This window comes from Plectropomus leopardus, chromosome 10 (assembly GCF_008729295.1).
Source record: "Plectropomus leopardus isolate mb chromosome 10, YSFRI_Pleo_2.0, whole genome shotgun sequence".
NCBI lineage: Eukaryota > Metazoa > Chordata > Actinopteri > Perciformes > Serranidae > Plectropomus > Plectropomus leopardus.
The window spans coordinates 10,227,701-10,249,776 of NC_056472.1; the positions used below are offsets into that span (position 1 = coordinate 10,227,701).

General features: G+C 38.8%; 1 protein-coding gene across 1 annotated transcript in view; it reads left to right on the plus strand.

The window, feature by feature from the left end:
* The window catches only part of lrp1bb (low density lipoprotein receptor-related protein 1Bb), a 393,508-nt gene that overhangs the window by 269,146 nt on the left and 102,286 nt on the right, over positions 1-22,076 (plus strand). The window contains exons 31-38 of the mRNA XM_042494695.1: positions 263-467; positions 6,482-6,646; positions 6,979-7,223; positions 14,454-14,585; positions 14,805-15,032; positions 15,364-15,538; positions 15,846-15,940; positions 19,896-20,045. Of these exons, the coding sequence (XP_042350629.1) occupies positions 263-467; positions 6,482-6,646; positions 6,979-7,223; positions 14,454-14,585; positions 14,805-15,032; positions 15,364-15,538; positions 15,846-15,940; positions 19,896-20,045 (1,395 nt within the window). The remainder of the gene's footprint in view (positions 1-262; positions 468-6,481; positions 6,647-6,978; positions 7,224-14,453; positions 14,586-14,804; positions 15,033-15,363; positions 15,539-15,845; positions 15,941-19,895; positions 20,046-22,076) is intronic.

Sequence of the window (22,076 nt, forward strand, 5' to 3'; positions counted from 1 at the left end):
TGTACCCCATGTACAGAGGCTGTGTCCTCGCTGCAGCAGCTGCAAGTTTGACTCCAACCTGCGGCCCCCTCCAACCTGCTGCATCTCATCCCCTCTCTTGCCCCCTTTCAAGATTCATCTGCCCTATGAAATAAAGGCAAAATACTAAAAAAAAAAAATCAGCAATAAGCAAATAAAAGAGACACCAACTAGCAATGCTACCCATTATTACAACGTAAGTCAGTGCTAAATCATGATTGTTGTGTTGATATTGTTGTTTCAGGGGTGACAGGGATTGAGGTGGTTGTGCAGCACGGTCTGGCCACCCCAGAGGGCCTGGCTGTGGACTGGATCACAGGGAAACTGTACTGGATCGACAGCAATCTTGACCAGATTGAGGTGGCCAAACTTAACGGAGATATGCGCACCACCCTGATTGCAGGAGGCATGGAGCATCCACGGGCCATCGCTCTCGACCCGGGGCAGGGGTATGTTCACTCTCACTGCCACACACAGAGCATGCTGGCAGCTGTGCTATCCATCAGACACTGAGATTATTGGAATAAAGTAAAATTACAACCTCCTTGTATTTCTCACTTCTGCATCTGCCTTGATGTATGAAGATGTCTGCTGTGTTAAGGTCCATTAAAGCAGCAGATATAGAGTACATCAATAACAGTGCTGTGCGCTCCATTCCAGTAATGACAACTGATGTAGCTAATACCCCCCCAACCATTGCTCCGACTTTACACGCTTTACTGCCCTTTCACTCTTGTTCCCAGGCAATGTTTTTCTTTAATACATTTTAAGCAAGACCTTCAAATAAAAAGCCAAAAATATGCTCTGTTCTTATTTGTGCATCATTCCCCCTGGGGCTATTTCAAAATCATGGTTGTTTATCCTGCTGGGATGCATGCAGAGACTGTTTGTAGACTGATCTGTGGTTCTGAAATGGCAGCCTTTACTTTGCCCAGTCAGCAAGCAAGACTTGAAAACATCCATTGCAGTGCATTGATTACACTTTCTCTTTCTTGGCCTGACAAGTGTTATGATAAGCTTTTTGATTTGTTGAATTAGGCTGTTGGATGACGTTACAGTGGGGGTGACAGGATGGTTATTAGCCACTGATGCAATACACCTGGGAGGCTTTGATAGTGCATGTTGCTCTGGACTCTTTAACAATTTGGACTTTTTTCATCCGGCCTTTCTGAAATGAAACTGAACTGCCTAAAGAACAAACGCTCATGGGGGACAAACTGACTGAGGCATGGCTTTCCAGAAGCTTAACACAACACACATGTTTCTTATGTTATAATGGCATTTTGTCTTAATGCAACAAGCCAACATATCTCTTTACAATAAGAAGCATATTTTATTTGACAAGGTTTGTGTGCATGTGTGTATGTGTGTGTGTGTGTGCGGGTGCATGTGTGCCCTCTCTAATCTCTATGTGCGCCTTTACCATTTATATTTTCCCTACTTTTTAATCTGTTAATGAGATTTACTGAGTGGTGAAAGGTTTATGGAGCCTTGTGGGAAGCACATTAAAATGCATCATAATTGTTCAGCATTTTGCCATTGTAGTTAACTGAAAACAAACGGTTCTGAGTTTTTCACTGTTGGCATGGCCTTCAATTTGTGCAAGATTTCACAGTGGATTTTGTGAGGATTTTGTTTCAGTGTTAACCAGTTTTTGCGTGGCGTGTTAAATCTGTTGTGGTTCTCAAATCACAGAAAGTTCAGGACTGGAATTGCTTTAATCCAGTGTTGGGAACAAAAGTGCTGAGGGCAATAAAAATAACTCTGATGTTAGCCCGGAATAAAATGTACATTGTACATGTACATGATTTATGCAAATCATGGATATGTTACTATTTTGTTCTTCATTCTGATAACGTAGTTCAGATTACATATATATGAGCTGATTGTCTCATCAGGAGGATGGTGGATGGTCTGTCACCTACATGAGCAGCTGCCAAGCAGTAGACCAGTATTCCAGACCAACAAAAGCATTTTTTTTTTAATGTACTGGCAGGATGAGGCATTTTCAGCTGTGTTTGTAGCAAAAAAAGCAGATGTTATTAACAAGAGTTTTTGACATTTCCAGTTGTGTTTGTTGTGGCAAGAGCAGGTATTTTTAATGAGAGCTTTGGACATTTACTGATGCATTTGTTGTGACAAAAGCAGGTATTTTCAACTACAGTTCTGGACATTTCCAGCTGTATTTTTAGTGTCAAAAGCAGGTATTATTAATGACAGTTTGAGACTTTTCCTGAAATGCTCTTAGCAATCAAACCAGGTATTTTAAGACAAACCAAGATGTTTTCCCAACCGTCACCAAGCTTAAAACAACCCACACGTTAACCCCAGTGATGTCACAACTTAAAATTTAAAACTGAAACATAATGAAATGTAAAATGTATACATGTCAACTAAAAATGAAACCTACTAGCATAACATATCCGTGGTTTGTGGAAAAGTACAATGCCAACATTCATTCTGGCAACTGGGTTGCTGATGAAATGATTTGAACAACTTACTTTTAGGTGCTTGTTGTATTCTATTATAGATATGTATAAAGATGGAAAATTGGATAAAATATTATGTGTACACTACTACAGCCTTCAAAGCTGTTCTTTAGTTGATTACAGGTACATGGATCAATGCAGTGTCTCACACTTTTTCCTTTGTCCTGGTTGATTTGATGTTTTTTCTCCACTGATTCCCGATGTCCTCGTGAGCACAGAGCAGCCATCGATCCACTCTCCACTTGTGCAAAGCAAAGATAAAACAAATATGCAGCAAAAGCACTAAGCGATGCTGATTTGTGGAGCAGAAAGACTATACAGACATGGGGCATTAGTACTAATATGTTGAATAACAAAGTCTGCTCTTATTTGGAGTTGAGTTGTTGATCTGAGTTATTAGATTTTTTTGAGGTTGTTAACAAGCTGTTAGCTTGTTGTAGATTTTACTCTTGTAGGGTTTTTACTGTTTCAATGCTTCACTTGCTATCATACAATCTGTTTCCACGAGTGAATGTATTTAAACCAAAATCGATGCGATGTGCACAGAGGTTGACATTCTCTCCAGTATGCAGGCTGTTGCTTCAGTGTCAGTGTAAAAAAAAGTCAAGGACTTTTTTTTAAATTATTTTTTAAATTGTATTTATTGACATGGCTGTTACATGGCATTGCCATTTTCTTGTTTATTATATAGAATTTTTCCTTTGCACTTCATTCAGTATTTTCTCTTCCTCTGATCGTTTTATGTGTGTGTGTGTGTGTGTGTGTGTGTGTGTGTGTGTGTGTGTGTGTGTGTGTGTGTGTGCATGTATGCCCTCTCTAATTCTCTATGTGTGCTTTTACCATTTATGTTTTCCCTACTTTTTAATCTGTTAAGGAGATTTACTGAGTGGTGAAAGGTTTATGGAGTGTGTGCGTGTGTGCGTGGTGTGTGTGCGTAGTGTGTGTTCTCACATGTTCAACAATGTTAATATTCCTAAAGTTTTCTTTGCACACAATAAAAAAAAAATCAATAGCGTTAGAATGCGTTTTGAGATTCATCCCTTTTGTTGACGATTGAATATTGTTTTACTATATCATGCAGGAACGAATTGTTGCCTGGCAACAGCTTCTGTAAGTTGCAGAAATGAGCTCTAGAAGGATAGATAGCCCACTGATTTAAAAAAATTCAGGGGCACCTAAGTTGGGTGGGGAAAAAGTACTCACCCACCATTGCAGAGACCCAGGTTCACTTCCCAACAGCTATGCCTCTGTCTTGGCCTGGCGCCCCCTCAAACACAGCTGTCAGTGTCTGCCGGTGCAAACAGGTGATAGGGGATAGTCAAGGATGATGTCCATATTAATGCACTTTGACTCTACTAGTTGGTCAAAGAGCCTGGGTGGACACGGGTGGGATCTAGGTGGAATAACATGATATTTTATACACCTGAAGGTACATTTACATTAACCTTGCATTGCCATTGCAATTGCCCTGCACTAAGCCTTAAAAGGGTACTTCTCTGATTTTCAACCAGCTTTGTATTAAAACAGTGTGGGTAGTATGTGTAGGTGAACTGTGATTAACTTCCCTCCATCTAAGCAGACTAGATATCCCTCCTACCCAACAGCAAAACCACCAAATGATGCAGTGTACATCAGTTGGCAGTGTTTTGCTGGCTCTTTTGGCTGTTGATAGAACCACAGGCTACTTCCGCATTTCTGTATTGCTCACCAACCATGCCGCCAACATAACGGATTCAAAGAGTATACAGCTGTTTAAGACACACACCCATCCCAGATGCTGATTTAATATAAATTAAGAATACATTATTGCGCTGCCTTCTTCTCAACAAAAAGGTTTTTAAAAAATTTATTTTATTGCCCCATTCATTGCAATGGTGACAGTTTGTTAATAGGAAGTGGGCATCATACTGCTTCCTGCACAGTGAAAACAGGGGTTGAAAAAACAGAGATCAAACAGTAAAACTAAGCAGCACTGATCTGATATAAATCATGATTCTGGTACAGTGCTGCATATTTCTTGCATAAAATGTTTTCAGAAATATGTATAGCTTACCTGTTACTTGAACTGTAACATGAGATCAAGAAAGCCACCATTGTGTGGAAAGGACGCGGTCGCATTACGTCACCCACCAGTGGGAGCTTTAATTGGTCTGATGCATTTTAGTTTTCTGCCTTTTGAACAAATGCCAAAGCAACAGTCCCTTTTCTCTGTTATCTCTGGTCATTTAATACCGATTTCAAAAGTATTTGCACCTCTCTTCTGCATAGATGGACTAGTTTTATGTGAGTACCCTCTTTATATTGGTAAAATACTTGGATATATTGCTTTTGATATGAAGAAAAAATAAATATTTAGTGGAGTGATTGCATGACAGTTACGCTGTAGTTTTTGGTTTTTGGTCTTTGTTTTGGGTGTCACAGGCCTGTACTTAATAATGTGTCAAAGATACTATGTACTTTGATCTTGTTTGAGGCTATGCCAATTATTTTTTTCTAAAGCAAAGCTTTTTCATGGTTTTCACAGTTTTTTGTCAAAGGGTTGTTTTATCTTAGCTTTATCTTAGCCGGATTTTTGCCATGCTTCTCTCCTCATGCATGTAGGTTTTATTTTATGGTATGGAAAAACAAACAAACAAAAAAAAAAAACAGAAAAAGAAAAACAACACAAAGGGTTCACCCCTGTGGAAACCTCTCAGCACATCTCAACATCTCAAAAGCTGAACTCCCAATGTCACCCAAATGTGTTGCATCAGCCCATATGTGACTTAATGTAACACTGTTTATTGACTATGTAACAAAGTTTAATGCTTGCTTAAAAAAATCACATAGAGGGTGAATTTTAGTCCATGCAGGTACTTTCCAGTTTGATAGATTTACATCTGTTAAAGATACAAATTAAATGCATGAATTGGTGTGATTTTATCAGAGACTAACGACAAAGTATTGATTGAAACAAGTAGTTGTTTACTTTTTCTGAGTGCTAGAAAACCCATTTTGGAGATTTCACCCCATTTTTTTTTCCATCTACAGAATATATCATGTCTTTTGATGATATATTGTAGTGTAAATTATGTAAGAAAATTCCCTGTTGTCAGTGCGTTGCTAGTTTTTCACATTAGGTACTTTGAGTTAATGCATATGAGAACTATCCAGTGGTTGTATACTGTGGCCAGTATATTTCAGATTAAAGCATTCCTGAAATCAATTTAACACTCTTAAGAAATGAGTAATCTGCTCATGCACTCTCCCCTATAGTACTCTTTCACATTTGTGGGGATGACTACATTTCATGGTCGTACAGAGTAGGATTAATGGGTGCTTTTGGTGCCTAAAGGCGCATTTCCATTCCAGGGCAATAATTCTAATCTAATTACTTGAATCCACTCAAAGGAGTGGGTCATCGATCAGGGAGGCCTTATCAAGTGAATAAGGCTATTGATCCGGACAAGGATATTTCTTCCTAACACTGTTTCTTTGTCGTCAGTATGTGATTTAAGCTTGAGCACCCATTTTCTCCTTCATTCCAGCTGACTTTGTGGACCAAGGCAGGACAGAGGCGATGTTTGTTGAGTTAGAGTAGGACTCAGGATATCGCCGATGGTCACATCAATGACAGTGTTCATTTTCAGGCCTCATTGAGCTGTGAAAAGTCATAATAAAACAGATGGCCTCCCATTTCAAGGCATGTCACAGATGTTGAGGGTTGCACTGGATCGCTGGTGCTGTTCTTGGACAGCCATCACTGCCACTAATGCTTACAGTTACAACAGCATTATATATACAAACACTGTGTTTGCAGTATCAGAGCACTGAAAAGCACAAAAGGCTGAGGCATTGTTCTTAGGTGGTTATGAGGTTGAAAAGCCCTTTTTAGTGGATCTATCAGAAATTGTGCATTGTGTATATTGTTGCTTGCGCTCATAAAAACAGTCGATAATAAATACTAAGTGTTGCCTTTGTGTTTCTGCTCCAAGGATTCTCTTCTGGACTGACTGGGATGCTACTTTTCCCCGAATCGAAGCTGCATCAATGAGTGGGGGAGGTCGACACATTGTGTTCAAGGATATGGAAATCGGCGCCTGGCCTAATGGACTGACTCTGGATCATTTGGAAAAGAGGATTGTTTGGACAGATGCACGGTAACTTTAGCATTTTCACCTTGTGTGCAGAAGCATTCACACTTTCTAGAACTTCTAATACACATATGATATTATATAAGATTCACAAGTCCCTGAGTAAAAATTGTACGTGAAGTTCCATTTCCCCAGTGGGCATTAAATAATGGAAGATATGTAATATTTAGAGATCTTAGTACAATGGCCATATTTGGTTTTAAGTGGGTCTTGAACAATTTAATACTTCCATCAGTGGTCGCACTTTGATCTGCTAACTTCTCCTGTTCCTTTTTATATGCATTTGGAGAGCAGTTTAAACTTTGATACGGCCCTATGTGTCGGTCTCTTTTGAACAGGTCTGATGCCATTTTCTCTGCACTCTATGATGGAAGTGGGGTCATTGAGATCCTCAGGGGACACGAATACCTGTCCCATCCCTTTGCTGTGTCTCTCTTTGGAGGCAACGTCTACTGGACGGACTGGAGGACGAACACTTTAGCCAGAGCCAATAAGTGGACTGGGCGCAATGTCACAGTCATCCAGAAGACGAGTGCTCAGCCTTTTGACTTGCAGATCTTCCACCCCAGCAGGCAGCCACAAGGTGAGAGCAGTTTTTCTGGCTTTACTGTTGAAGAAGAGACACTCACAGAAAAGGGACATTTTACTGTGTTAGCTGGAACCAGGTTTATGTATAATTTGTCAGATTTGCTGTACTGGAATATGCACAGCAGGGACATTTAACCCCATAAGCACTGCGGTCACTACTGGCTTTGAAGGGTTTTTACCTTATTTAGCATAGGAACTAGCTGTAACTATAGATGCTTTGAAAGCAAAAAGCCCCAAAATTATATCTCTATACAGTCCAGTTACCAGAAAAATATGTTGGTGTGGTGAATTTCTGCAGACCACCAGTATGTTATATTTGCACATTTCATATGTACCATATCAGCATTTCTAAAGTGACATAATATATGAGCTGATTCTGTCATTGTAAGGTGGATGGGATTGTGGATGGCATGACACCTAGGCGAGTCACATGTCAAGCTGCAGACAGCTGTCATTGCTGTGTTTTCAGCAGCTTTTGTGGCACCAAATATGGGTGTTTTGTAGCAATCTGTCACTGTTTTTCCACCATGTTTTTGAGCATGCAAAGCATTTGTTTTTTCCAAGACATTGCTGCTTTACTGCCAGGAAATTGGCATGTGAAGCAGTTGATTTTTACTTTGACAATGTTGTGTTTTCTACTGGAATAGTGGCAGAATAGCAGGTGTTTTTTAACCAGACATTGCTTGCTTTTCCTGCCAGAATCATGTCTCCCTCAAACCAGGTATTTAAAAGCATCTTTTTCCCAACCATAACCATGTGATTTTGTGCATAAACCTATTTGTATGTTAACAACAGCATTATTGAAACATAAAGTTTTACTGTATGTGCTACATAATCACTTGCAAATATAATGTATCTGTGGTTTGCAGAAATGTGCAATGCCATTATTTTTTTCTGTCCCCTGGGTTAATATAAACCATTTTAAGATCCTACTGGCAGTTTCTCATTTCGTAACAGGAGTGCATAGAAAGCAGAAAGGTAATGTAAAACATTTTACCATACTTGGGCCTCTGCAAACATTGTTCAGCAAAATTTTAAAAAATCTGACTTGCTGGTTGTAAACTCCAAAGAATGGTCATTTCTTAGAGACCAGGATCATAACTTCAATTGATTAGGTTCAAGAGCAGCAACCATTTCACTTTGGGTCATCTTCCGGCTTGTTCACAGTGAAGGGGGTGCTTCCTTGGGTGCAAATTGAAGTACAGATTCATCACGTTCAATTATCTTGCACTCAATAGGTAAACAAAAACGATTCAGATCCAATTTGGGTATAATTCTCCAGTATTACTGGGTGCTGACAGAGGATACATTATCTTTTAAAACACAATTCATTCTCATGTTGCAAAAAAGGAAAAAAATACAGCATAATATAAATTTCAGCTCCTGCCTCTGCCTTCATTTGGCCTGTCAATCAGCGAGCATGTGCCTGAATGAAAAAGGTACTCATGCAGAGGATTAGCTAGCTTGAGTTAATGGTACCCCTGAATGTGTTTTTCTCGCAATCTAAATTATGCTAATTGTCTCATACCACTATATTAAGCCTTTTTTTTTTAACATGTTTATAAAGAGCGCTGCAGAATGAGAACTGCATCTGCCAGTGAATAATTGTGGCATATCCAATTATCAAATCAATTAGTGATGTGAATAATGTGTTGTGGTGACATGAAATATATGTAGTAATTCTTAAACTTCATTTATATTGCCAGCAATTTCTTTTAAGTGAATTCCTCTGAATCCATATCTGTCACAGTGGAATAGGTGATCAATTTTGTCAGGAGCCACAAAGCCAAACACCAACGTGTTGAATTAATGTGCTGCCTGACAGAAGGCCTACATATGTAAGCCAATCTTTATTTGATATGCAGATCAGCTTGCAAGATTTATTGCCAAGCTCAAATTGATAACATGAAATCTGTTTTCAGTTTACTTTATTATGTTTTTTCATTCAGAAATTAGTTGTTTTAAAATTGATTTTTGATTAATTTGTAGAGCAGATCTCCAGAAAATAAAGCTTTGGATTGTGGAACATTTTGGCCATGCGTGCCGAGACTGCCTGATTGATGGTTCAGTTTCTATCGCTGTTGCCTATTTCAGGGTTTCCAAGTTTCAAATTTATCCTCCTTAGCTTCTTTCATACGTAAGCTACCATTCTTATTTGGGCATTATTATGGTGGTAATCGGGTTTGCATCTATTCAGTGATTCCCCTGCTTCTCCAGAGTGTCACGAGGTAATTTGCTTGTTTCCTTCCTGTATCTGCATTCTCATGGCTGTTCACCATAGATAAGTGTGAGCAAATGGGACTGCTTTTCCAAAGAAGACAGAAAGCATGCCTAATCCTATTTAAAAAAAAAAAAAAGCTCACCAGGGGTGGGGGCTGGCTATTATCCACTCTAGCCAGAACCAAGGCCTAGAGATGTGATACTCCACTAGACCTCGAACATCTGGACCAGAGAAGAAGGGAAAGAAAAGGAGGGATGGATAAAGAAGGGAGAACTGAGCACCAATATGCAGCTGGTCTCTGGAGCTATTCAGTAGGTGCCACATTGGAGCTCCACTGGCGGCATAAGCAGCCTGTAAATACATTACGTGTCACTTGAAAGGTAAGGCTGTGTTTTAACATTAGAATGGTTAACAAGTGTTTGCAAATTAGGATAAAGATTGGCAGTCCCAATGCCTCACAGTTACAACAGATAATTGGTTTATTAAAGAGAGAGTATCACAAAGAAACATACATGTATATCCATTGCACCATTATAGATAACACAAAGTAGAGAAAATTACTTTTTCAGATCTTTTGACTAACAAGACAACATAATAACACATGCTCCCATAGTCATTAATAGCTCCACTCAGTTTTCTTTTCAGCTGTTGGTTTCAGTTCTGTGTAAACTCTGTTGAAGCCATTCTCAAGTGTTGAGACTACCAATTTAGGGGGCCAACATATGATTGTGGGCCACTAAGATTTAGGACATATGCTATGTAATATATATTATATGATGTCACAAAGCAGTCTCGAAAAAACTTACTACGCTCAGCAATTTTTTTAAGATACCACCAGTAGTCAATTTGAAAGGGTACAAGGGGGGACATGATCCCCCTGTAAAGCAAAATGACCTAACTCATCCTACATGTTGGTATTCAGCCAATCAAATCTGTGTCTGAAAGACAACAGTCGCAAAAATAAGTAAACCAGAGAAAAGTTATTTGACATGGCATGTTCCAAAGGGAAAAGTAGAAAGCAAAAACAGAGCTTTTAATAAAGAATGGATAGACTCTTACATGTTCATTCTTCCCGCAGGCAGTTCAAAACTGTGTACGTCTCATCATGTGTTCCGAGGGGATTATTAAAAGTGGCAATGTGAAGCGCTGCTACGAGACAAAGCACAGAGCAAACACACTCACTCAATCCAGACTGAGGGAACATAAAATATAATATTTTCAATAAATCAGTCAAACATTAAGGTACAACTCCAAGGAAATGGTGCTAAATCATCACACAAGTTAGACTTTAGACACTGGGATATCCAGTATGTGGGTTGTCAAAAAACAAACGAATCACTTGCTGGATGCCATATACCCTGCCTGTGTCACAGCTTCACAAATTTTCACAAGATTTGTAAAGACTGACTGTTGTTTTATCTAAATAGTTATTTGCACTCTTCACCCATGGACTCATTGTAATACCATTCAACATTATATTTCTTGAACACCAAATTCACCTGTTTGCAGACAAGCCAGATGATTTTGTCTTTCCCCTGAGATTCCACAAAGTAAGAATGTATCAATTTTTCCTAATGTCCCTTTTTGCACTAATACAACATTTTCCTCTTGAAACTTTTCAGCAGCCATCAGTTGCCATGCAACCAGTAGCTCACTGCAAGTTGTCATCCTTAACCTGACAGACACTTGTTCAGAGCACACTGTTTAATGCAGTAGCTGAATAGTACATTGAATGTAAGACGATTAAAATATATTGCATGCTCTTTATGTCTGGGGCATGCACAAAATGTTTCTGACCGCTGCTATTTGCCCACAGGCCACACTTTTAGCAGCTATGATCTATTGAGTACTATAGCATGGAGTTAGTGTGATTGTCTAATGTCTAAAGGTAGTTTTTTCACTTTATTTTATTTATTACAACAGAAGTACAACAACAGATTGAAACAGGTGCAGGTGAGATTAAAAAAAAACCCATAAAGGGTTATAAAGATGCCTCACCTAAAAACCTCAAAATGCAAACAGTAATGAAGACTGTAGTGACTACAACATTTCCTATTGTCGTATCACTTCGGCGCTTGACTGGGTAGGGTATAGTAGACGCTTGCAAAATACAGAATTTCCAGAAGAAGGTTGTTGATCTGACATAAAAAAATATTTATTGTTCCATATTTTACAAAAATGATGATGGTCAAAATGTATGTATTAGATTCTCAAAATTATAAAGCAATCTGATCAGCAAAATGGAAAATAAACTACCAGTTGCAAACTAAGGCAAGGTCTAAAGACTGTGTGCTTCCCAGCCAAAAGCCACCACTATGGGCCTCAGCACTTCCTAAAAGGTGGTCGAACTCCCCACCTGCAGAGGGGGCACATTAAACAGAAAGTTATTATCCCACATATCTCAGACACAACAGCACATAGGAAATAAGTAATGTATGTCTTAAAGTAAAAAATATCGAAATTGACACCTACAAATAACAGACAAGTAAAAGAAAAAAATAATGTTATTATATAAACATCACAAAAATAAAATCAAAACATGATATGAGAAAATTAATCAAAATCATATGGTAGCAAAGCTGACATGAAGTGACATGTCCCTATTTAAAATCTAGCCAGAAAGACATGGATGTAAACTGCAACTTGAGTGGTTAACGGAAGCATACAACTGCAAGGTGGTGCTTATAGTTCTCCGTGTATTTATCCTGTTTCCTTAAGTGATGAGGGAGAAAAAGAGATGTAGCTGAGGATCATTCAGTCTGATCTTTTAACATACATCATCACTGTGGTCCTCAGTGTTTGCAAAGCTTTACATAAGCAATGTAATATTTATGCGATTTTCGAACACACTTATTTGCAGGCAGACAAACCACACTGTAATTGTGTCAGCAGTATTATCATGACAAATATGATAGGCTCTGAAACAAATAAGCGCAACAAATATAGGCCTCTCAGCAGAAAGAAGCCCTCACATACTAATTTGTATCATCACTACATTGGGCCTTCCCTGAATATGACTTTTCATCAACTTTCTTAATTTCAAGGGAGTGCCATCATATCCACTGCCTTGGCATAGCGGTGGGCTCATTTCTTCATTTATTTGTTGCAATACATGTGACAGTTTAAAGCAAACAAACACCTTGGCTCTGCTGTTGCTGCCTGTCATCCCTCAAGAGCATGATTCAGGTGAATGCAGCGCTGTTCAGATGTCTCCCTATTAGCATACCGAGTCAGCTGGGTGCTGTTTCCAGCTCGCAGAGATGCAGAGTTGGATTTTTTTTTTTTGTTTCAAATAAGTCACATTTGTGATGCACTGGGGCTCTCCAGTGTGCTGCTGAAGGAGCCCAGGAAATGAACTTTGAATGAGCTTGTTTGACATGAATCATCCAGGGTAGATGGAGAAATGGATGTGTTTGACGCATGAAATGCGATTGCAGCATGACAGGAAATAATAGAACTGCCGGTGACTTTCTTTAGTTTTGCAGAGGTGATTTATTATTCAACAGGGTAGAGTAAAAAAAAACACGGAAACAGATTTCTTCAAATGTATTGCCACTATAAGATCACTGTTAAGTTGAAAGCTGTTAAAATTCAGCCTGCTGTGCTCGTCTCATCGAAACTGTCAGCAGCTTTGGGTCTCGAGCTGGATATTCTGCTACAGGGAAACTGAGATAATGTCACCCTTAATGCCTGTGAAGTGACAAAGAGTAAACAATAAAGTTGATATTTTATAGTTTATTTCAATGTCTCTTAACCTATTGAGACCCAATTCCACATGAGACCAGCCTAAAAACCCCCAAACACAAGTGAACGTCAAATCAAACTCAGCATAACTGCTCCAAATCCAACTTTTTCTCTTTGCACTTAAAGAAGTATTTTGAGGCTGGATTGGAGAAATGGTTTCTTCATAAAAAGGGCCTGTCTATGCAGTAGGAAGAGGCAAATACTATTAAATTTGCACTACATGACCAGAGAAAAGACTGGAATTTGCTTTTGTTAAAAAAGGTAGAAAACCTGCAACTACAGGGGATTGCACGGGATCAATAAACGCTTCCTGGAGGCTGACATTATGCAAGTTTTTTCTATTTTGATACAGGAAATATTATGCCGGTAACAAATAAACTCATACTACAGTTAAACACTAAGTTGAAACATGTTTCTGAAAACATTTTAAGTGAGAAAGAGGCAACACAGTAACAAAACCTTGGTATAAATTTGATTTAGGAATGCCTGGTTTTAGCCATTGATTTGAGAGAGAGAGAGAGAGAGACTTTCGATCCACTTCCATACTCTCTTGATCTGCCTCTCCACTCTCTCAATCTGCTATTCTGTTCAATCCACTTCTATACACTTTCTTGATCATCATCTATACTTTCTCAATCCGCTTTTATACTCTTGTGTGTGTGTGTGTGTAATGGTGATGGACACACAAAAATGAGAGGGTACAATCTGTAGTTTGAGAAACAGCACAAGAGCCAGTGAAAATGCATTATGTGCAAATTTCCTGTGGAAAAATTAGGGAGATCTGGGTCTGTCAAGATGTAGGGAAGTTTACAATATTTTTTTTACACATACTACTTCCATCGTTGTGATACAAAGTTGATTGAAAATTGTTCCCTTAGAAAAAGTGGTCCCCTAAAAGAAGGCTTCTAAAACAGTCAACACTTCCATGCCTCTTACTCAGTCTGTGATGCTTGTTATGCATTTCTTGTGAGGGTTTTCATATTTCTTTTAGGACCTGTCATGCTTTCAAGCTGTATCTATTTTTCTGCCATTATACAGCAAGAACAGTATTATAATTATAGTTGTTTTAAGCAGTGCTTTTTGTCAGTTTCAAAGAATGCTGTCAGTGGCACAATCACACAAGCCTGTAAATGCCATGTTAAAAACGCGGTTACTCTTTTTTCCACATTCAGTGTTTATTATTTCTCCTCTCTTTGATTGCCATCTCAAGCTCTCATGCTGAGCATTCTGAAATGTTCCTCTTTCCTCCCTCCCCATCAGCCTCTAACCCATGTGAAGAGAATGATGGACGGGGTCCCTGCTCACATCTGTGTCTCATCAATTACAACCGCACTGCGTCCTGCACCTGTCCACACCTTATGAAGCTCTCACCCAACAAACAATCCTGCTTTGGTGAGCCAGAACACCTCCCTCATTTTTCATGCTTTTGCCTTATGTTATCAGAGTGGAACTATGTAAACAACAGGACAGGTGTTTTGCTAAACATATGAATTTTGATTGGTGTCAGCTTTTACATCAGGCTGTTTTTATCACACTCACTTGGATTTGACTGAAAAGTTCAGCAAACTGGTGCACTTTCTGGAATGATTGATTTCTTAATCATCTCACCAGGGCTGAAAAGGTTCCTCCTGTACGTGCGGCGGTCAGAAATCCGGGGCGTGGACATTGACAACCCCTATATGAACGTCATGACGGCGCTAACGGTGCCGGATATTGATGATGTCACAGTGGTGGACTACGATGCCCAGGAGGAGAGGATCTACTGGGCTGACATCAAAACCCAAACCATTAAACGGGCTTTCATTAATGGCACCCAGCTAGAGACCATCATATCTGCAGGTGGGTACACTGCAGATATCCTAACAAAGACAAAGCTGCGAGCAGTATGTACTACAGTGCATGGGTGTACCAATTAAAAATGAGTTGGTACAAATATACTCTCGCTGCAAGAGTGAAATAGCATATTGTTCTTGGTCATGGAGTCTATGTAATTTTGAATTATTTCCTCTTTGACATGATCGCGATGTGCCAATATGAGTAATAGCGGTCATTTGTTGAAGACCTTCTATACTTTTATTTAGCTTGTTCCCAATGTATTCCAAGCTTATTCACATTCTAGTTTTTTAAAGCTCACAGTTGCAATGTTTTGTTTTTTTTTCCTTCCTGACAGACATAGTGAACTGCCGCGGTCTGGCTTTGGACTGGCTTTCCAGGAACTTATACTGGCTCAGCTCCGAAAATGACGAGTCGCAAATCAATGTGGCTCGCTTTGATGGCTCCCTGAAGACCTCCATCATCCACGGCATTGATAAGCCAAGGTGCCTTGTAGTGCACCCCGCCAAGGGGTAAGTAGATTAGAGCAGTCTGTGCACTTCATCAGCAGCTCACTCTCTATGCATAGTATTATGAAACCTGACTACAGACCTCACCTGTACCAAGGATCAAAGCCTTGTTGTTGTAAAGAGAACATGTTATACAAGCTTGCATTGTTTGTGCAGATCTTTACAAGGTTGTCAGGTGGAACAAAATGTATTGGCTTATATTTAGTTTTCAATTAATAACAACGTAACATTCACTGGCTTTGTTTTAAACCTCATTATTTCTCATGCCTAACTAGGCCACTAACTATTCATCTCACACCTTCCCACACAGAAAAATCTATTGGACAGATGGCAACACCATTAACATGGCCAACATGGACGGGAGTAACAGCAAGGTCCTCCACCAGAATCAGAGGGATCCTGTAGGTCAGTATGAGAGCTTTAGATTACATACTGAGTTAGACCTCCTTCTCAGCTGGACCTTAAATGTGACCCAGCCATTTTTTTTAAAATAAAACTGTGAAATGCTAATTATTGTCAAGTTCTGACTGTACAGTTTACATAAACTCACTATGTTCACATTCACACTGTGACTGAATCATGATATAAATGACCACATTTAAGCATTTACAAGGTTTGCAGTAACACGACAAGAATCCATGTGCACTTGATTTGTTATTTGGCTACTGTGTGGAAGATTGTGTGGCAGCCCACTGCAAACATCTTATTACCACAAAACAAGACAGAAAATTGAGCTGAATTTGTCAGTACTCATTGGTTATGGATTCAATTTATGGTAATTTAATTCAATTAAATTTCCCAGCATCAACAGCTGTGCTGCTGCATGCACCACTTTGCATCTATGCTCACTTCATTCTAAATTCATTTGAAGTCATTCCCCTTTTTGAACCGTAATTTGACAAAGATAACCCGATAGAGGTGTTTAAATGAAAGTTATATTAATCTCAGTTTGCACTAATGTGTTTATAAATGATTTCTTTCAATGCATGTACACACACTGAATGTAACAAATGGAAGCAGTGATGTTGAGATTTTCCCAGTTTTGACAGTGTCAACAAGAATCAGATAAACACCCACTTCCTCAGTGGTGATGTTATCGCAATAGGCAATGTCAAATAAAGTCACCAGACTTTTTCTGGTAAAGGTTTCAAAGTGGCAAGGCTTGCTAAATCAAGCAATGCTGGAAACCTTGACAAACATTAAAACACAGCTAAACTGGAAAGCACAATACCTGTGCACACTTGTATGCTTCACCAAATGTCATTTAATAATCTGTTACTTTTTAATCAGTTTGCAGGATTGATTTCATGGATTGATAAAGATTATGGCAGTTATGTTCTTTATGTATTCAGCAAAACGGTCCTCGATCAAGTCCTGGATGAATTCTGTAGAATAACAAGAAGCATTTCTAGAACAGAATGTATTATCCATTTGGAGGAACATAATAGCTCAGAATGAATGAACCTGGTTTGTTATATGTTCTCCTCACGACATCAGTCTGCAGGTACAGAGTGGACGGATCCGCTATGGCACATTGTCATATCCAAAATTCGTTGTTTGACCCGACATATGCTTTGTAATGTTAATGGTGTTACTGTGGACTGTGTATTGCTCTAGCCCACTGTCTCGCACTTCCATCTGCCAAGGGCTTGCTGCCACAGTGCATGATGAGATTTTGTGTTCTAGTTCACCTATTGTACATCATTGAGATTGTTGTCTTTGAAAAGCTCAACAGCTCTACAGCAATGCTCAAACCCGCCCTCCTGGCTCCTACGATTATGTCTCTCTCCCTGCCTGTTGGATGATCTTTTATGGCACTTGTGTGTGCGTGCGTGCGTGCGTGCGTGCGTGCGTGTAAAGGTGCTGTTGTTTTTGTTTCTAGTGACATATGTGCAAAAAGAAAATTAAGGCTCATTTCTTCTGAGAGGATAGGCTTCCTATTTTTCTGTTGTGAGTGTATACTTAAAAAGTGCATTCACACAGCAGACATGTGCCATTTTCACTTATCAGTAAGACTTTAAACCAAGCAGACAGATCCAGTTCTGCAGAATCCAGATTTCTCTGGATTAAATATCCAGATTTTGCGTAACTCCGTCTAAATCGTTGAATCAAGCCTGTGGTCGATAACATTTTCCTGCACACTTGCTGTTACATCTGTGGTTTAGAATATGCATGCCTATATGTTTACTTTATAGTACTGTCATTTCAATCAAAACACCATTTACAGTTAGCTATTACTGAGATCCAATTGTTGATTAAAACATAATTACCATTCATTTGATGTAAACGCAGAATACAGAAGAGAGGCTCAGGAAGAGAAAGCTTGCATTTAAAAACAAATGTAACCAGGACAATAACAAGGACAATTGGCCACATAAATTTCCTCAAGTAGCTGTTGAGTAGGATCAGCCTATTGGTGTCTGACTGAACAAAATCCTTGAGCAGTGGCTGTGGGCATCCTCCGCTGTGATGCACAGACAGGAAGAGAGGTGATCGCTCCAAGATTTTCCTGTAGCTGTTTATTGAATTTCAGGGTGCTTAATTTCCACAAGCAACCATATCTGTTCATATTCAGGGAATATAGGGAAATTTAAAGCATTTTAGGCGACAGGTATGTGAAGCTTTTTTTGGCAACTTGCTGATATGATAAGGCAAATGTTTACATACTATAGCAATCCTACCTAGCATGCACAACACATGTAGGTTCAGTGAATAATTTAAGTAAAATTAAAATATTCACAAATCTAAAAAATATAAAAAATATTCATGAAGGAATTTAATGCATTCATGTAAAAATAAGGACTTAATTGGTATTAATAAGACATAGACATTGAATGTAGGGTTGTATTCATATTTTTTGACTTTGCAACATACAACCTATTTTTTTTTTTTTTAATGTAATTAACAGGATGTGCCTCGCATCAACATCATGCAGATGAGGGTTAACATGTTTGAATGTTTTCCATTCTGGAAAGTATGATTTATTTTTTTTTCCTTTTTGTCAACATTTAAAGTTGGTCATCTAACTTTTTGAAATTACCTAAAAAAGTTAAAAAATAAAAATAAAAAAAAAAGAAAGAAAGAGAATTACATACAAGATTCAAAGCAAAAAGTATCAGATTGAAAAGCAAAATTGTTCCTAACCATAAGTAATTGATGTTGGTCTTTTCCTTTATTTTACCTTAAATTTTGGCTATTGTAGAACTAGTCCTAAGTGTCATTCTGAGTGACATTAAAAAGTCTTAAAAAGTCTTAAATCTTAGCTGCTATAAGCTGTAGAAATCCTGAAATTTTCACATATAGATAAACATCTATCTCAGCTAAACAGCTGTTGATATGTTACAAATACTCTTTAAACTATCTGTAGGTGGACTATCCAACTAAACAGTTATCCATTAAATTGTTTAAGCGAGCAGTCACCGCTTTTTTTTTTTTTTTAGCAAAACCAATCAGCTGGTCTTCATTTCAAGCGGCTGTCACACAGCTCAAGGTCAAACCCCCACTTTGTCACACAAACAGCACCATTGTCTTCACTGTATTTCTTCATTCTCCTCGCCCTGTCAGCAATACAGATAGCAGGGTGCTCCCATATTTCACCCGCTTCATTTATGATTATGGGGTAGACCTGGGGACAAGCGTAAATTAACGACGCATTGTGACTGTGAATCTGCCAGGCATAAATCCAACACATGGTGGGAGACATTGAGTTGTCCAGGGGTCCACAATAGAAATTGCTTTCATTTTCTGTCATTAACGGTGGTATTCCATGAAAAGCCACCATGTTAGCCAGGAAATGGATTTAAAAGCAGTCAGTCTCACGCTTGTTCATTTTCCATGCCAGCTGGAGCTCTTATAAACAGATCCCCCACAAATATTTGCCAGCGAACACATAAACCTTTCTATTAGCCCTCACTCAGCCTAATGCATAGTAACATAAGTGTTTAAGTGTTATGGTAATGCAGTTCTGAAATATTCTGTTGCAATACTGTTAAAGTATAGTCAAAGTGAAAGTCATATTTCTAATGTAATTTCTCAATGTTTTTTTGCTGTTTATTTAATGTAGTCAGCTTTGTAACTGAAAATAGTCATTTCCCAATCAGATGGAACATAATACAGTATAAAGCATTGTTTAGTCAGAATTTTATTTCAGCAATAATCTTGTTTGTTTACTGTAATGTCTCAAATGTAAAAACAAACATGTAGCAGATCTAATCTACTCCTTTCTTTACCGTTGATTTACTATTTTCTGATTATGTTATGGATTTCATGCTTATTTTGTTTGTCTCTAATTAGTATTTTGCATGTTATTCTAGCACAATGAGTGCTAACAAGGGGTCCTCTCTTCACTTGTCCTTTTCAGGTCTCTCAATAGACTACACTGCCAACAAGCTGTACTGGATAAGCTCAGCCAATGGCACTATCAACAGGTGCAATCTGGACGGCAATGGGCTGGAAGTACTGGAGACTCTAAAGAGGGAGTTAGCCAAAGGCACAGCTCTGGCGGTGATGGGTGAGTGGAGCTTGTCACGAGTGCATCAGATTGCCATTGAGGATTAGTCAGAGAGTGTGGAGGGATTACGTGTTTAACCAGTTAAGTGGCTGTAGAATGGAACTGTTTTTCCAGCCCTCGCAACAGTTGTGCTTCACTTTGTGTGAAGTAGCAGGGGCATTAGATAATTAAAACAGAGAGCAGCAGTGATTGATGATTGATTTTCTCACCCCTTTCGTAATGAAACGGGAGGAGGATGTTCATTATGTGTTGATTCTTGGTATCAGTGCTGAATCCAATGTGTCACATCATCCATCAACTCATAGGTTCATTTAGAAATCTCCTGCAATCTAAGTCAACATGTCTTGGGAAAAAAAAACGGACCTGTAGCTCACAATAAAACAGTCTTTAGCTCTCAAGGTCTGGCTCTTACCTTTTTTCAGCTCTTCCTCGTTTTTCCACAAACATGCAGGCTTCCAAAAAACACTATATGACAGTGTTAACCAAAACATATACTACGTATATTACACCATACAGAAAGTGTGCAAAGCTGCTGAAATTAGGTAGCAGCATTGTACGGTAACAGTGACACTGGACACAGTTCAGTACAAAAATCAACCTTATTAAAACTGCAAGCAGCAATGGATGGACCCTCCCATCCTCCAGCATTGTCAGGGTAATGGCATTTCTGTGACCATTAGACATTATTTCCTTTGTAAAGTGTGTGGTGCTGGAAATGACATTGAAAATTTTGTATCGTTTTCTGTTTCCAGCATGTGGTGCTAAAGACAAAGCACCAAGTATACAATTTGTTGCTATATGTCAAGAGTAGGCCACACAATATACATTTCATCATTGGATGATGTTTGCAACATAAGGCTGACTTTCTTTTGGGTTTGGGCATGGCCCAAAGTCATTTTTTTTCCTAAGACATCCAAGGCATAACCTCTCCTACTCCCCCTCAGAGTGGCTAGCACTCCTTGCCTTTGTTGGCTGGATTAGTTAGGTTGGTTAGGTAAGATGGGGCTGCTTAGAGTTAGGTAAGAATATCAGAGCTAAAATAAGGCAGAGTAAGGCAGGTCAAGCCTTAACCATACCAGGAAAAACAAACTTGTGGCCCCAAGTCACTTTTTTAAACTTAAGCTAATACATGTGCCTACCAAATCCTGTACATCTAGATGAACCATATCGTAAGGCTTTTTTGTTGAAATCTTGTAAGCTATTTTTGCAGAAGACCCTTATGAGATTTAAATTCTTGCCATTTTTGATGTGTGTGCCAAGTTTCTTGAGTTTTTTAGTGCATCTATTCTGACAAAGGTATATAAATAAGAATAACCCAAGCAATTTCAATAGGGTCCTTGCAACTATGGTGCTCAGGCCCATTGGTATATTTACCAAACAGGCATTTTAGCTCTACCTGTATACTTTAAATGTGTAACAAATACAATTTCATTCATTTCTTCTTTTTACAGATCAGGATTAGAATTTTAAATTCTCTCCCTTCCACACTGCTGCAATCTTGACAATTGGGAAGCTTCCCAGTGAGCTATGTGAATGCATTTCCCTTGCCAAGATTAGTAATGAGAAGGGGGCAAACATACTGAACAGAGAGTTGGTGGTTATGTGTGTGCGTGCATGCGTGCGTGCGTGCATTCGTGTGTGTGTGTGTGTGTGTGTGTGTGTGTGTGTGTGTGTGTGTGTTTCTGGACCAAAGTCTTTTTTAAAGGAAAAATTAAATTAGAAGTGTTTTCAGGGTGATACTTTATGTTCTTAAATCTTGTTATTAATCATGGCAGGCTTCAGTTTCATGTGTGGTGGGTATCTGTCAGAATGTGCTGAAAGCACAAACACACTGTTACAGAATAATACAGCAAAGGCAGAATGGATTCCCACTGTTTTGTTTGCTGTTAGCATTCTGCAACTCTGAGCCACATCTTTTTGGTCAATTTTTATACATACTAGGCATTTCTTACAGTAAAGACTTAGACTGTAGAGAGCTGTTATATGGACAATGGAGACTTCATTATTGCATTTCATAAATGGGAGATAAAA